Source organism: Gopherus evgoodei, chromosome 6 (genome assembly GCF_007399415.2).
Source record: "Gopherus evgoodei ecotype Sinaloan lineage chromosome 6, rGopEvg1_v1.p, whole genome shotgun sequence".
Classification (NCBI taxonomy): Eukaryota; Metazoa; Chordata; order Testudines; family Testudinidae; genus Gopherus; species Gopherus evgoodei.
In genome coordinates this window covers 8,429,094-8,446,177 of record NC_044327.1, presented here as the reverse complement: position 1 = coordinate 8,446,177, position 17,084 = coordinate 8,429,094, and the positions used below count along the sequence as shown (strand labels likewise).

At 47.5% G+C, this 17,084-nt stretch overlaps 1 protein-coding gene across 1 annotated transcript in view; it reads right to left on the bottom strand.

Moving 5' to 3' along the window:
• Nucleotides 1-16,134, bottom strand: part of DGKQ (diacylglycerol kinase theta) — a 159,939-nt gene extending 143,805 nt beyond the window's left edge. Inside the window, exons 1-2 of the mRNA XM_030566832.1 lie at nt 15,942-16,134; nt 13,360-13,539 (exon numbers count right to left, since the gene is read on the bottom strand). Coding sequence (XP_030422692.1) covers nt 13,360-13,539; nt 15,942-16,134 — 373 coding nt within the window. The remainder of the gene's footprint in view (nt 1-13,359; nt 13,540-15,941) is intronic.
• Nucleotides 16,135-17,084: the final 950 nt, after the last annotated feature.

Sequence of the window (17,084 nt, the reverse complement as noted above, 5' to 3'; positions counted from 1 at the left end):
TTCAGTGTGAGTGGAAAGAGGGGGCAGAATGGAAACTGTTTAACCTTAACTACAGCAGTGGCTACCATGCAAACACTGTAATGTTATGGCTTTACAAGAAATACATTTATCAGCGTTTTAACATATGCTGAATTATTTCTTAATCATCCAACCTATATACCATTTCTATATTTACTCAGTGAACTTTTTTGCAAGACATTAACTGGTATGTCACACCACTCGACTACATGACTAAGTTTTTTTGTTTCATAAAGGCATAGATGAAAGGTTGCCATAGCAACCTTTACATTTAGCTTTTGAGGTGTTCAGTTCCTAAATTGGAACCATGGAACATCAAATGTGTGCAAACATTCACGTACGTCTAGGACTCTACCAAATTCATGGCCATGAAAACCGCATCACAGACCATGAAATCTGGTCTTTTGTGTGCTTTTACTCTACAGACTTCCCAGGGGATACCAGTGTTTCCCAAATTGGACATTCGGACCCCAAAGGGAGTTGCGGGGGGGGGGGGGGGTGTCACAAGGTTACTTTAAGGAGATGCAGTATTGTCACTCTTACTTCTGTGCTGTTACTTTCAGAGCTGGGCAGCCAGAGAGCGGCAGCTGCTGACCTAGGGCCCAGCGCTGCAGGCCATAGTGCAGAAGTAAGGGTGGCAATACCAGACCAGGACATCCTTACTGCTGCGCTGCTGCTGGCGGCAACTGCCATTTTTCTGCCTTTACACAGTATTCAAGACGTGGGCGTACCAGGGTTTTATACAGAGACAACATGATATTTTCTGTTTTATTATCTATCCCTTTCCTAAGGATTTCCAACATTCTGTTTGCTTTTTTGACTGCCGCAGCACACTGAGTGGATGTTTTCAGAGGACTCTTCACAATGATGCCAAGGTCTTTCTTGAGTGGTTAATAGTTAATTTAGACCCCATCTTTTTATATGTATACAGTAACTCCTCATTTAAAGTTGTTCCACTTAACACTGTTTCAATGTTACGTCCCTGCTCAATTAGGAAACATGCTTATTTAAAGTTCTGCAATGCTCCCTTATAAGGTCATTTGGCTACCTGCTTATAAGATTCTGTGGAAGAGCAGTGACTATACAAGGGAGCATTGCACAATTTCTGCTTCTCTGCCTCCTCCTCCTCCCTCCCAGTGCTTTCCCTCCCTGTTTGGCGGTGCTTAGGACTTTTTTGGAGGGAGGGGGAATGTGGTGTGCTCCAGAGAGGAGGTGGAGTGGGGGATGGGAAGAGGTGGGCCTGGAGTGGAGCGGGGGCAGGAAGAGGCAGGCCTGGAGCATCCCCAGAAAAATCCAAACCTGTTCTCTGAGGAAGCTGCCGCTGCTGCTACAAAGGTGTTTCCTAGCGTCCTTGCCTGCGACAGACTGTGCCTGTGTGGGGTAAGCCAGGGGCACCTCCCAACCACAGAACAGTACTGTACAGTATACAGTATAATGCCTTTTGTCTGCCCCAAAAAATTTCCTTGGAACCTAACCCCCGCATTTACATTAAATCTTATGGGACAATTGGATGTGATTAACATTGTTTCACTTAAAGTTGCATTTTTCAGGAACATAACTACAACATTAAGTGAGGAGTTACTGTAGCTGGGATTGTTTGTTTTCCCATGTGTATTACTTTGCATTTATCAACACTGAATTTCATCTGCCATTTTGTTGCCCAGTCACCCAATTTTGTGAGATCCTTTTGTAGCATTTGCAGTCTGCTTCGCACTTTACCATCTTGAGTAGTTTTGTAACGTCTGCAAATTTTGCCACATCACTGTTTACCCCTTTTTCTAGATCATTTATGAATATGTTGAATAGGATTGGGCCCACTACAGACCCCTGGGGGACACCACTATTTACCTCTCTCCATTCTGAGAACTGACCATTTATACCTACCCTTTGTTTCCTATCTTTTAACCAGTTACCAATCCATAAGAGCACCTTCCCTCTTTTCCCATGACAGCTTATTTTTCTTAAGAGTCTTAGGTGAAGGATCTTGTCAAAGTCTTTCCGAAAATCTAAGTACACTAGATTAATAAGACTTAAGCACATGTTTAACCGTAATTTTGGAACACCCTATTCAAGTCAATGAGGCTATTCACAGTGAATGAAGCCAAGGATGTACATAAGCCTTTGCAGGAATGCAGCCTAAGCCTTCAAAGGCAATACTCTTCTGCCATGAGTACGCCAGCTTCTCCAACTCTGATAGCTCAGTATATGAACTGATCAAACCTGAGTGCCAGCTCAAGCCAATTACAGGTCATTTTTAAGGAGAGTCTACAACATCTAAAATACTGTTCTGGAGGATCAGGTTGATGGGGCAGCAGAAATGCAAGCTCACTGCATGAGGTAGCTGCCAGGAACAGAAAGCAGTTTTAGGGGAAGAGGGTTAATAACAAAGTATCAGTTATTAAAATATTTGTATTATACAAAAAGCCAGAGTTGGCTGAAAACTAGATTGAGAGAGAAGACTTTGGGACTGCCCCAGAGGAAAATATATTTAGAATCAGAATTACATTTGTCAAAAAGACTCAAGGCGAGAGAAATGTTTCGGTTACCTTTCTAGACCTGAAATACTATTTTTCAAGAAAAGAAAATATTTGCTCCTATTTTCAAAACCTTTTTTTTTTCAGATGAAAAATACAGGAAAGCTTCAATTTTGTATTAACAAAGCTCAAGGCATTTGTTAATAAAGGAGTGATTTTGGAGTAAAAAGAAGAGGGAAACAGAATGACAGAGGACAAAGGCAGCAAGGACACCAAGATACTTAAATGTACTGAAGGGTATTTTTAACCTTATGCTCCTGCCTAGTTTTGCAAAAGGAGCAAGATTTCACAGGGGAGGTTTTATAGGATAAGCTACCCTGGAAAATGTGAGGCACTGGCTAACTCCCTTTCATCACCATTAGCAAGAGAGACTACAGTTATATAAGTTAATGGCACAGAAACCTGAGAAGGAATTATTTCCTTTGTTTCTATGCCCATGGGAAAGCTCTCTCCACAAATCCTGACAAACATGAGGGGATGAGTGCTACATTTTAGTGGGAAGTTTTATTTCTGAATCTCTTGAAAACTACCACTCCAGTTAAATACAGCTAATACATTAGGACCTAAAACCTAATATAATGTCCCCCGCCTTACCTCACCACCATGATAAAAACAGTAAGCGATCCTCTTGTTCTTGGCTTACCTGCATTTCTCTGCCTCCCTAGATCTTTATTTTGGTCAGTCTCTCAGCCTGTTCCTGTCCATCTGCATTTAATCACACAGTAGGTTTCATGCAACTACCCGCTGTTGTGGTAAATTCTGAACGCCTCACACAATCTACAATAAATAAGCACTTCACGCATGCGGTAAATGAAGATGTGGTGGCTTTAAGTCAGCGTTCTCAATTTTTGTGGCTTTAAACATTAAACAAAAAGTTATTTTTATACTGCAAGTGGTGTGTTTAACATTAACTAAAACCATAAAAGTGTTATTTAGAGAATGGAACAAACAAGATGACTAATATCAGCATAAAGGGCATTTATAACGCTGAACATAAACACAAATGGACCACTCTCATACCAAATTCCAACAGAGAGGAATTCTTTTCACTCTATTCAAGGAAAAAGAAGAACTAGAAGCAAAAGTAAAGGAGATTATGATTTAGTGAGCGTCACTGTAACTTGATGGGATTATTTTCATAACTGCAATGTTAACGGAGAGTGATATAATTTATAAGGAAGAGAGAAAGTGGTAGTACTGCATAGAAAACCATGCAGAACATTACAATCCAGCTTTGTATAGTGTAGTAGTAAATATATGGAGACATATGTATCTAATAGAGCTGGTAGGGACCTTGAAAGGTCATCAAGTCCAGTCCCCTGCCTTCACTAGCAGGACCAAGTACTGTCCCTGACAGTCCCCCCATCCCTAAATGGCCCCCTCAAGGATTGAACTCACAACCCTGGGTTTAGCAGGCTAATGCTCAAACCACTGAGCTATCCCTCCCCACACTCTTCCACCTCAACATATAATCTAAAAAGACAAGAGACAAAAGATGGGCGAAAGGCAGACAATATAAAAACAAAGTGATCAAAGAGGTGGCAACATACATTATTTACTAGCCTGTTTCAGGATTTCTATGTACAGTATTTAAGCTAAACATCCTCTCCCTTCCCTCTGAGGTTATTCAGGAAATACAGGTCAATTGACAAGTAGATAATTCAGTGATATAATTTCCTGTAGGAGTTGTGAAAGAAGTGGGTTTGCAGGAGGGAGGGCAGCGTCTTTGCGAACCAGCTCAGTAAGGCCATGTCATGAGTAGAGGACAATGTGAAAGACCATAGTCTGATGAAGGAGGCAAAACTGAGACTGACGCAAGCTCACAGAAGCAGCAAGGGACAGAGTTATGTAAGGCTCACCATGGTCATATAGGGAAAATTCAGGGTAAGGGATGAGAAAGAAAGAAGCTTCCTTAAAATGGAATGACTCCAGAGATAATGTCAGAAAGGAATCTGGATTTATGAGCACATAGATAGAGCCCTGCAGATCCATGGATATCCACTTTATATCCCTGGATGCAGATATCCGTGAGCCATTTTTGAAGATCAGAGTCAGACACAAATTTGGCTGTGTGCGGGGAGATGGCTGGAGCAATAAATGAAGACCTTATGGATGGCTGATCATTTTAAGATGGAATAACCAAAAAGAGCAGGAGAAGAAAAAAGGATAAACGTGGGGGTAATGTTGTCCAAAACCTGACCAGTGGGAAAACAAGATAACAGTCTATGTCTACGGATAAGGAATTAAGCACAAAAGTAGAACCTCCATAGGTATATCTGCTTCATAGTACCAGGACTAGAGAAGAACATTAACAAAAAGGCCCTGATTCAACTGTTGAGAACTCTAAACAACAAGACACTCTACTCAGATTGCATTTGCTGCTGGGTAACTGATACAACCAACATGCAAAAAAGATTCCTGCTTTCTGTAATAGTTGTCAATAGAGAATTGTCACTGAACTGATGTGTTTCTTGTGGGGTTCCACAAGGACCTGTATTATACCCAACGCTATTCAACATCTTCATCTATGATCTGGAAGCAAATATAAAATCACTGCTGATAAAATTTGAAAACAAAAATCACACAAAAATTGGCCAAGTAGTATATAATGATGAGGATAGGCAATCAAACAGAACACTCTGGATCGGTTGGTATCCTGGGCCCTTTCAAACAAAATGTGTTTTAATACAGCCAGATGTCAGGTCAAACATCTACGAACAAGGAACGCAGGCCCTACCTACAGAATGGGGCACTGCCCTCTGCAAAGCAGCAACTCCTATGCGCTTTTCAGAGTCACAGTGGACAAGCACTGAACATGAGATCCCAAAGCCATGCTGTGGCTAGTCCTTGGATGAATGAACAGGAGAACAGTGAGTAGGACTAGGGAGGCAATTTCACTTATGTGTACAGGGTTGATGAGAGATACTAAAACGTGGAAGACAGCTCTGAACAGCGGGTTAAAAACTCGACCTCTTTAGCTTATCAAAATGATTGAGAGGTTACTTGATTTCAGTGTATAAGGACCTTCACAGGGAAAACATACTGGGCACTAAATGTCTCTTTAATGTAGCAGAGAAAGGCAGAACCAGATCAATGGCTGCACAATGAAGCCATGCAAACTGAAATCAGAAATAAGGCACTAATTTTTAACAGTGAGGGTGATTAAACATGGGAACGAACACCCAAGGGAAGTGGTGGATTCTCCATCTCTTGAGGTCTTCAAATCAAGACTGGGTGCCCTTCTGGAAGATATGCTTGAGCCAAATATAGGTTACTGGGCTCAACACAGGGGTAACTCGGAAAAATTTAAGGGCCTGTGATAGGGATGTGAGACTAGGTGATCTAACAGTCCCTTCTGGCCTTCAACTCCATGAATAGCAGACTGACCCAGAAAGTAGATATGATCCAAGAAGGAGCCATCATTAATCTAATTCTTAATGACAGAAACTGAAAGCCTGATTCAATTGCCATTGCAGGCAACAGGACTCTTTCTACTGAGCACAAGGACAGTCGGATTATGCCCGGACAGAGAATGACTGTTAGAGAATGACAATTACAATCTGTGAGAACTTACACGGAGAATGACAATCAGAATCTGTGAGAACTTACACGGAGAAGTCAGCAAGTTAGGAAATGAGGTCACAGAATACAGCAAGCATCACCATGCTGGGAAGTTAAGAAATCTGGAACACAGCCCTTCATTCAGTTCTTACTCAAACCAAATGGCCACTGAAGTCTATGGAGTGTTTGTCAGAGTGAGGACTGCAGGATTTGGCTCGCAGTAAGGGGGAGATATAAAACTCCAGTGTGGAAGACACAACAGACTACAACTCTTCTGAAAAAGAAGACTGCAAGGAACAAGAAGTGGCCTTCTCATGCAAACATACTTGCAGGGCCGGCTTAAGGCCAATTCCCTCAATTCCCCGGAATCAGACCCCACGCCTAAGAGTGCCCTGCGCCTTAGGCGCTTTTTAATTTTTTTTATTCGAATCGGGCCCCACAGTTCCTAAAACCAGGCCCTGCATACCTATGGATTTTAGTCCACTCTAAAATCTGGAGTGAGCAGCATCCCACTTGGTTGGTCATTAATCTTTTTTCACAAACTGATTTGTAGAGGTAATAACTCAGAAAAAAGATGGCTTTATTTGAATGCAAAATGTAACATTTTGTATGAACCCACTGCACAAATGCCCTCTATAGCACGTTACTGTCTGCATTGTTGAGCTCCTTGAATTGTATTTGGGCAAAGAATCCAACAACTTTCAGTGTATCCTCCAATAACAATAGCTCCTTTCTTTCTGTTTGCAAAATTCTTCTCCTTTCCTTTGCATTGTTCAGTGTGACAATTACAATTCTCTCTCAATTATTACTAGATTGTGTGTGGGGGCAGGTAATAGAAAGAAAGTTCGAAATTCCCTTCAGGATAAACTGGATCTTCCTTCAGATCTAGGCCCAAGAAATATGGAATTATGTCTTTTGCAATGTCAGTCAGTAGCTCCAAGTATTTTCCCCCAAGGGCTCCCAAGACAGGTATTTTTATATCTGACAGGAGTTCCAAATAGTTTCATGAGTCTACTCATTAAAGTTCCAATCTCCATTGTTTTACCCCCTCCTGTAGTGACTGCTACTCCGTTCTGTTGCAAACTATATTTCTATTTTTCCCATTTTATTATACATACCCAATAACTTAATATTTACGGTTCCTATCTTTGAATCCAATGCATGGAACTTTGGGTCCAGCAGGTTTGAATGGCTTCCATCTTAGAGGTGGAAGCCTCTAAGAAGGAAGCATTCCCTGTGTAGGGTTTTAGCTGCTCAAATGGGTCTAGAAAATTCAAGCTGCCTGCGGGACGGAAGCAGGTGGCTTCAAAAAAGTAATCTCCCAGATTTTACTTTGGTTTTGCCCATTTGTAGCTTTTATTTTTAGTTTAAACATGGACCAGAAATGTGCCAAAGCTTCCCAGCCACAGAGAAAATGTCTAGTGCTCTGTAATTGTGAATGTTAAACCTTCCTTTCTGGATCTCTCTCAGCACATTTGCTTTTCTCACAACTAAGCTATGCCCCCACTTGGGGAATTTCAAGTGCTTGTCCCCTGGAGGAAATTAGCTAGGGATCTGAAGTCTGATTAGGCTGTTCATGACATCTTCACTTTTTTCCTTTCTCCTAGCACCACCTCTGCATGTCTGAGGAAATAAAGACCCTGTTCGTCTAGCTCCCAGCTCTAAGCCAAACCCAAGACTCAGAGCAACCACACACCCTTCCTGTGTGGGTTCCAGTTACACACAGAAGTTGGGAAGTAGTCAGACCCCAACCAAAAGATGCATGGAATGTGCATCTCTGGGTTGCTATAGAGATGCTGTGTAGACATCTCCAAATTCAAGTGTAGTAATAGAACACACACGACAGATAGACATATGATCAGATCAGAACCACAAAAGATTCTCAAGGAAAAGCCTTTTTACAGCTGTGTTACTTAGCTTTGTTTATGTTATACATTTCCACTTTCAATCCAAAGTTTACATCTTATTTTGCAAGAATCTCATGTTTTCAGACAATGTAAAGGCAGATCAAAAGACAAACACGCACTACAGGAGTTGTGCTTCTATGAAGTTTTCTTAGAGTCTTTGTGTGTGATCTACTCAGAATACAAAGCCTGAACACACGAAAGCTAGACTAATTTCTACAGCAGGGGTCGGCAATCTTTCAGCAGTGGTGTGCCGAATCTTCATTTATTCACTCTAATTTAAGGTTTCACGTGCCAGTAACACATTTTAATGTTTTTAGAAGGTCTCTTTCTACAAGTCTGTAGTATATAACTAAACTATTGTTGTATGTAAATAAATAATGTTTTTAAAATGTTTAAGAAGCTTCATTTAAAATTAAATTAAAATGCAGAGCCCCCCCGGACTGGTGGCCAGGACCCGGGCAGTGTGAGTGCCACTGAAAATCAGCTCACGTGCCGCCTTCAGCACCCGTGCCATAGGTTGCCTACCCTGGTTCTAAAGTATCATTTCACTTGCAGTAGCTGCTGTCCAAATAAAATGAATGCAGTATTTGTCCAAAAAAGCACACCAATTTTAACCGACACCTACATTCATACACTGTAAGCTATCACTAAAAAGTTTAGTGAAACACTTATGCACCCAAAAATACAACCATGAAATTACATTTAATTTTAAGCTAATGTCTTCCCTCCCTCTAAAGCTCATTTATCATATTTCTTAACCTAAAATATATATATTTTTTCAAATTTGGTTAAAATAAAACCAATTGAACTAAAGTTTGTATTACAGAGGTTTGCAGCAATGGAAGTATCTGAGATTCACACAAACCTATAGCTCCTCTACCTCTAAATGTTGATTATTTTCAAGCCAATAAAAGAGGCTTTAATGCTATTATGAAGAGAAGCACTGCAGAGGAAAATATTTGGGGTAGGAAGAAATCTTCAAAAACTCCTAACTATAAAATATAAATAATAATCAGTAAATATTGAATTGGTTGTACTTTGCATTGTTGATGAGACAAGCATATACTTCAATTCTGACCCTGTTCATTACATATGGAAGACTTTACATATTAAGAAAGATTATTGACTTTTTTTTTAAAGGGACAAAATGAAAAAATAGTAGACATGACTTAAACTACCTCTCCCTCCCCACCTCTGGTAAGGTATAACTCTCATTCAATACAGTCAACAAAGGAGTTTGTCATAAAAACCAACGACTGTCCAGGCTTTGGAGAGTGTGGGCCAAGAAGTCCTGTACGTAAGGGTCTGAATATTATTTGTCTGCTTGGCTGAGGTAAAAACAACCACGGAGACAAACTTCCTTAGCTGCAAAAGTTACAAATTCAGTGAGAACTCCAGTGGACAATGTATGTGGAGCATGTGATTTTCAAAGAGTTATACTTGTGTCACATAATTAAATTTCAACCCTTAGCCCTTCAGACTATAAAGATGCTCCAAACATAAAAGGTTGAAGAACTGTGTTTGGATTTATAAAGGGAAAAGTGTATTCTTTTTAAATACTCAAACACACCACCACTAATTTTGCTCAAACTTGAAAAAAAAACTATTTTTGAACAGAAACCAAGTATACAGAACTTCAGTACAGAGGGTGAAAGTTTCAGAAAGCTGTGAGCAGCCGAAAATGGGGAGTTAGAAAAGAAACCAATACACAACCTTACGCACTGTAAACTCATTAAAGTTAGGAAACAGCTTCTGATTTTTAAGCTTATACATATTTATTAAAAGTGTCTAAATAACAGAAAGGATCAGCTGGATTATACCCTGTCTCTACACCCACTTTATCGCCTCAGAGAAAAGGAGGTAACTGCATCTACCCAATCTTTCATTTGACTAGGATTACACTGAATTCACTTAAACCACAAATTCATCCAATGATGATTTTTTATACACACCCTCACTCACTATCAGGCTGATTGTCCTGAAGTTTGCAATTTTATCCTCACTGGGTTTGTCTGGGTTAAGTTGATCAAGTTCCTTCTCAACAATTTTTTTTTTTTTTTTTGCTTTTGCTAAGGTATGAAGTAGAGGATTACTGAGCACTAGTCACCTAAGAACATTCAAGAAATTTCACCAGTAATCATTGAACAATTTGACAATTTTTTGTGTTATGTGACTAGCTAGAGAGCTATAAGTATATTCGTCAAATACCAGTAAAACACATCTAATAATATATCTGATAATTATTTATATTATTTGCTCAGTAATAAAGTATTTGGAAAAAATCTAATAGAAAATAGATAAAGTTATTGTTAAATACAGTGCATATGAACAACAAACTACTAGTTTATTCTTTTAAAGTGAAGGCATGCGGGATATGACAGCACACTTTTTTTTTCTCCTTGACTAGCAGAGACAAGGTCTTCAGACTGATGTGTGTCAAGTGTAACTTTCAAATCCTGCTGGACTTTTTTTTTTAAGCAAAAGATTAAATAATACACACCTCTTAAGGGCACAACGTAGGGCACTCCTATATGCCATAGGTCAATTACACAATAGTATTGATAAATACTATTCAGGATTTCTAACCTGACAGACTATACAGATGACCAGAATACCAGATTATTAGTGCAGTTTTCAAATTAAAGCATAGTACATTAAGTATACTGCCGCACGTGTGTATCAAATCTTTGAGCAGTAGTTCACTTTCAAGCATCTACAACAGGTTCTCTCTCTTTTTTTTTTTTTCCTATTTTTTTCAGTGCAGAACGAAATCAACAATATGGACTGAAGTCTTCCTGTTCTTCTCACACATTGACACATCAAAGCTTTTTGAAACTCAGAAGTGCAAAACAGGCAGCTGAACATTTTCATAATTCCAAGAGAAAGACTGATTTAAGACGATTATCTTCCTTTTTTTTAAGCTATCGAGCAAAACCTTGCAGTACAAGACAATATAAATAAATCAAGTTCTAGAAAGTTAAAGTCTTCTCCTTGGTTGTAAAAATTAAGTAATAAACTTGGTATCTTACAAATCTATTTTCCTGACAAAATACAACCTTTTCTGGACTGCAGTGTTATTTCTAACTCAAAGATTTTTATAGAAAATTTTTCATCATATGGAAATGCACAATTTTAAGATAACAATTTCCATTCTCACAAGACTGTCCCTCACCAGGTAAAAGAACACAGAGGCTTCTACTGAATTCAGCTTGCTCCTTCTTTCACCCTACAGCACCCAGTAAACCATGCTAGCTGTCATAAATACTCAGGCTACACAATTGTTATACAAGGCCTGCTTTATTTTGTGAGAAACTACATTTTTGTTTATAGTTTCACAAGTTAAAAGAAAGACATTCAAAGTGCAGCCCCTCGATATCTCAAAAACGAAGCCCAGAGCCCCCTGATTTGCCATCTCTCAAATGCAGAGAGATTCAGCTCACAAGTCTATGGTCTGGTCTACACTAGAGGGGGGTGTCGATGTAAGAAACGCAACCTCAGCTACGGGAATACCGTAGCTGAAGTCAAAGTATCTTATTCCAACTTACCTCCCATCCTCACTGTGTGGGATCGACGTCCGTGGCTCCCTCATCGACTCCGCTACCACTGCTCACTCCGGTGGAGTTCGGGAGTCAACCAAGAGCACGTTCGGGGATCGATATGTCGCGTCTAGATGATACGCGATAAATTGATCCCCACTAAATAGATCGCTACCCGCCGATACGGCGGGTAGTCTGGACGTACCCTATGAGACTACCTGTCAATTACTTCTCCCACAGAAACACAATATAACCACCCAAAATTACAGTTCTAAGTTCTCTTTACATTAATGCGGGGATGGGGGTAGGGGGAGTGTCGGGTCCTAGAAGCCCTCTTAGCTGATTTTACAGATCAGTATTACAATAGCTACTAGCTTTGGGGAATGAGAGGAGAAAACGATAGAAGATAAAACTGCAAGGCTGCCACTAACAGAAGATATTTTTTGTAAGAGGATGGAACGGGGAAGAGCATCCGATAATTTTTTTTTAAATGATGCAAGTCTTTGTAGTATATTGCATTAAAACAAGCTGGGTTTTATGTCCTTTTCTGCTTCCATCTCTGAAGGACTCTCTTATTGACGCTGGTCATGGACAGCTTCCCAAGGAACCCAACTAGCTGTTCCTCTCTAGCTTTAGGACTTTCATTTTTTTTTTTTTAAAGCCACACAAGTTCTATATACATTTATCTGCACATTAAGTGCCCCTGTAAGGTTCCTAGAAAGTTGCCCACACAGTGCCACAGCATTTGGGAACCTTTTCTGGAGAGCCATACATCCATGCTTAGCAAAAGGCAAATGCTGACCACCACCCCCAAAATTACAAGATTGCTCAACTATTTCCGATTTCAGAGCACATCATTCATCGCAGACAGAAAGTGACCCTTGTCCCTTAGCAGCTGACACACCCATTGTTACTGAACATGGATATGAGCAAGGCTGAATCATGACAATGTTGCTATAGCATTTAACAGGGTAGAACTCACAATTTTTAAGGTCAGGACGATCATGTCATCTCCCCACCTGCAGGGCACAGGCCAGAGAATTTCAGAGTGATCTTTCCTTCCCACCCCCACCCATCAAGCTTGTAACTTCAGGCTGAGCCTGAGCATATACAGAGCAGGAACTGTGAGGAAATCAATCCAGTTGGGGCGCTCACACATTTTGAAGGCTAGACACCTGAATCTTACCAAGTTATAACTGACACAAGAAGTCACCAAAAAAGCAAGGCTTTCAAATAACTTGTAGAGACACCCAGCCCCAAATGAGGTGCCTAAAGAGGCACCCTTTTGGAAGAGATGCTCCAAGACGTGAACACACCATAGAGAAAGTGTGAGAGAAACGGAGCAGACCCCAGTTTGAAACAGACAGGCTGAAGCCCTGGGAAGGGTGTGAGGGAGCAGCCCTCTGCCCTCACGAAATACTCACAGATGAGGACTCCGGGCAAGCGGGCGAAGAGGCGGGCTCCACCAACAATGCGAGACACGCACACACAACCAGGCTGAGGAAAACTCTTACCCTGGTACTGGTAGCCCTCCAGCCCTGGGAAAGGTCGGTCACCTCAGGCAGGGGCACGTGGTGCTCTGGGGAGGGGTCTCATACTCTGGCACTGGCAGCTCACCAGGCCTAGGTAGAGTATGCAGGGGTAACCCCAGGCAGGGAAGTTGTATAGGAGGTGCTCTGGGCACAGGCTGTGTGGGGGTACCCTGGCAGGGGCTAGCCCAGGGCAGGGCACACAGGGGATGTCCCAAGGAAGGTGTGCAGAGATAGATCTGGGCAGGGGGTGGCCTGGGGAAGGGTCTCTTACCCTCACATTGGTAGCTTCCTGGGCAGGAGGTGGCCCCGGGGCAGTGTGCACAGGGATGTCCCAGGCAGTGGTCTCTTACCCTCACACACGTAGCCTGCCAGCCCTGGGCATGGCCCAGGGGTAGCCCCGACAAGGGGTGTCCCAGGGAAGGTGGATAGGAGAACCCAACAGCAGGAGTACCTAGGAGAACAGCGCATATGGGGTAGCCCCGGCAGGGGGTGTCCCGGGCCAGGGTGCTTGGGGGGTAGTCCCGGCAGGGGGTGTCCCAGGGAAGGTGGATAGGGGAATCTGCCAGCAGGGTTGCCTAGAGGAAGGGTGCACATGGGGTAGCCCCAGCAGGGGTTGTCCCAGGGAAAGCGCAAGGGGGTGCAGCCCCAGGGGAAGGTGGGTGGGGGTTTCGAAGTTTTGGCCTCAGGTGCCAAATGTTGTGAGCCGTCCCTGGGAACCTGCCAGCAGAGGGAGCCCAGAGGAAGGGGAGTGGGGGCTTCCCAGGTAGGGTGCACATGGATAGCCCCGGGGGAAGGTGGATAGAGGTACCTGCCTCCAGGGTGTCCCAGGCGTAGCCCCAGGGAAAGTGGATAGGAGTACCCATCAGCAAGGGGTGCCCCAGGGAAAGCACACAGGGGACAGCCCCAGGGAAAGGTGAAGAGAGGTACCTGCCACCAGTGGAGCCCAGGAGAAGGTGCACGGGGGTAGCCCCAGGCACAGTCCCTTACCCTCACTCTGGTAGTCTGCCAGCCCTGGGCAGGGTGTGTAGGAGTAGCCCCGGCAGGGGGTGTCCCAGGGAAGGCGCATGGGGGGTAGCCCCAGGGGAAGGTGGCCAGAGGTAGCCTGGGCAAGGGGTGTCCCAAGGAAGTTGGATAGGGGAACCCATTGGTAGAGGTGCCTATGGAAAGGGCGCACACAGGGTAGTCCCAGCAGCCGGTGTCCTGGGGAAGGCACGGGGGGGGAGGAGGTAGCCCCAGGGGAAGGTGGGTAGGGGTTGCCCCGGCAGGGGGTGTCCCAGGGAAGGTGGATAGGAGAATTTGCAGATAAGGGGTGCCCTGGAGTAGCGTGCAGTAAGGGTAGCCCGGGGGGGGTGCACTGGGGGAAGGTGCGAGGGGGGTGCCCAAGGCAGGGTGCGGGGGGTGTTCCTGGGGGCGTGCCCCCGGGCGGTCTCTTACCCTCGCACTGGTAGCCCGCCAGCCCCCAGATGAAGTCGGTGCAGAAGTGGCAGAAGGTGGGCAGGGGGATGCCTCGGGGGAAAGCACAGGGGGGTAGCCCAGGCAGGGAGGTAGCCCGGGCAGGGGGGTGCCCAGGGGAAGGGCGCAGGAGGGTGCCCTGGGAGAAGACGCAGGGAGATCCCCGGGGGGTGCCCGAGGCAGGGCGTGGGGGGCTGTCCCCGGGGGGGTACCCCGGGAGAAGGAGCAGGGGGTGCCCCGGGGCAGGGGGCAGGGTGGTTTCCCTGGGGGGTGCCCAGTGGTCTCTTACCCTCGCACTGGTAGTCCACCAGCCCCCAGATGAAGTCGGTGCAGCAGTGGTAGAAGCTGGGCAGGGGGGTAACCCCGAGGAAGGAGCAGGGGGGTGCCCCGGGGGAAGAAGCAGGGGTGCCTGGGCAGGAGGTGCCCGGGGGAAGGTGCAGGGGGGTGGCCCGGGGAAGGAGCAGGGGGTGCCTGGGCAGGGGGTGCCTGGGGGAAGGAGCAGGGGGGTGCCCCCGAGGGGGGGTGCCCCGGGGAAGGAGCAGGGGGGTGCCTGGGCAGGGGGTGCCCAGGGAAAGGCGCAGAGGGGTGCCCCGGGGAAGGAGCAGAGGGGTGCTCCCAGGGGGGGGTCCTCGGGGGAAGGCGCAGGGGGGTGTCATCAGGGGGGGCCCTGGGGGAAGGCACAGGGGGGTCTCTTACCCTCGCACTGGTAGCCCGCCAGCCCCCGATGAAGTCAGTGCAGCAGTGGCAGAAGCTGGGCAGGGGGGTGCCCGGCGCAGGGGGGTGTCATCATGGGGGTGCCCCGGGGAAGGAGCAGGGGGGTGCTCCCAGGGGGGTCCCCGGGGGAAGGAGCAGGGGGGTGCTCCCGGGGGGGTGCCCGGGGGAAGGAGCAGGGGGGTGCTCCCGGGGGGGTCCCCGGGGGAAGGAGCAGGGGGGTGCTCCTGGGGGGGTGCCCGGGGGAAGGAGCAGGGGGGTGCTCCTGGGGAGGATGCCCAGAGGCAGGGCACAGGGAGGTCCCCGGGGGAAGGAGCAGGGGGGTGCTCCCAGGGGGGTCTCCGGGGGAAGGCGCAGGGGGGTGTCACCAGGGGGGTGCCCCGGGGGAAGGCGCAGGGGGGTGCTCCCAGGGGGGTCCCCGGGGGAAGGAGCAGGGGGGTGCTCCCAGGGGGGTGCCCGGGGGAAGGCGCAGGGGGGTGTTCCTGGGGAGGATGCCCAGAGGCAGGGCACAGGGGGGTCCCCGGGGGAAGGAGCAGAGGGCTGCTCCCAGGGGGGGGTCCCCGGGGGAAGGAGCAGGGGGGTGTCACCAGGGGGGTGCCCCAGGGAAGGAGCAGGGGGGGGCTCCCAGGGGGGTGCCCCGGGGAAGGCGCAGGGGGGTGCCCCGGGGGAAGGCGCAGGGGGCTCTCTTACCCTCGCACTGGTAGCCCGCCAGCCCCCAGATGAAGTCGGTGCAGCAGTGGCAGAAGCTGGGCTTGGTCAGGGTCACCCTGCGGAAGCTGTGCCCGGGCGCGCTGAGCGGAGCCGGCGGCTGCGAGCGGCTCCTGCCGCCCAGCTGCGGGCTCGAGGCCGGGCTGCCCAGCAGGGCGCGGGCTCCGTCCGCCATGGCCCCGCAGCCCGGGCCGGCCGGGTCCGCTCCCTCCTCCCTGCGCCGCCGGGCCCCGGCCCCGAGGCTGCTGCGCGCCGCGCTTCCGCCCGGCCGCGGCCCGGAGCGAGGGAGGGGCGGCGCTTCGCCGGCAGCGGCCCCGCCTCAGAGCCGCCTCCTCCCCCGAGCCGGAACGGGACAGGCCCGCCCGCCTCCGCCCCCAGCCCGGCTCGGGCCATGCGGGCCGCGGGGTGCGCAGGGCGGAGCTCTCGAAGTGTTTCCCCTCGTATCGGGGCTCAGTGGCTCTCAGCCCCCCCCCCAGGATTTTTTCTCCTAAACCCCCAGCCCTAATCCCCCCCTGCACCCCAACCCCCTGTCCCAGCCTGGAGCCCTCTCCCACACCCCGAACCCCTCATTTCTGCCCCCCCCAGTAGCCTGCATCCCCCTTGCACCCAACCCCCTGTCCTAGCCTGGAGCCCTCTCCCACACCCCGAACCCCTCATTTCTGACCCCCCCAGGAGCCTGCAACCCCCTTGCACCCAACCCCCTGTCCCAGCCTGGAGCCCTCTCCCACACCCCGAACCCCTCATTTCTGCCCCCCCCAGGAGCCTGCATCCCCCTTGCACCCAACACCCTGTCCCAGCCTGGAGCCCTCTCCCACACCCCGAACCCCTCATTTCTGCCCCCCCCAGGAGCCTGCAACCCCCTTGCACCCAACCCCCTGTCCCAACCTGGAGCCCTCTCCCACACCCCGAACCCCTCATTTCTGCCCCCCCAGGAGCCTGCAGCCCCCTTGCACCCAACCCCCTGTCCTAGCCTGGAGCCCTCTCCCACACCCTGAACCCCTCATTTCTGACCCCACACAGGAGCCTGCAACCCCCCCTTGCACCCCAACACCCTGTCCCAGCCTGGAGCCCTCCCCCACATCCTGAACCCCTGATTTCTGACCCCACACAGGAGCCTGCATCCCC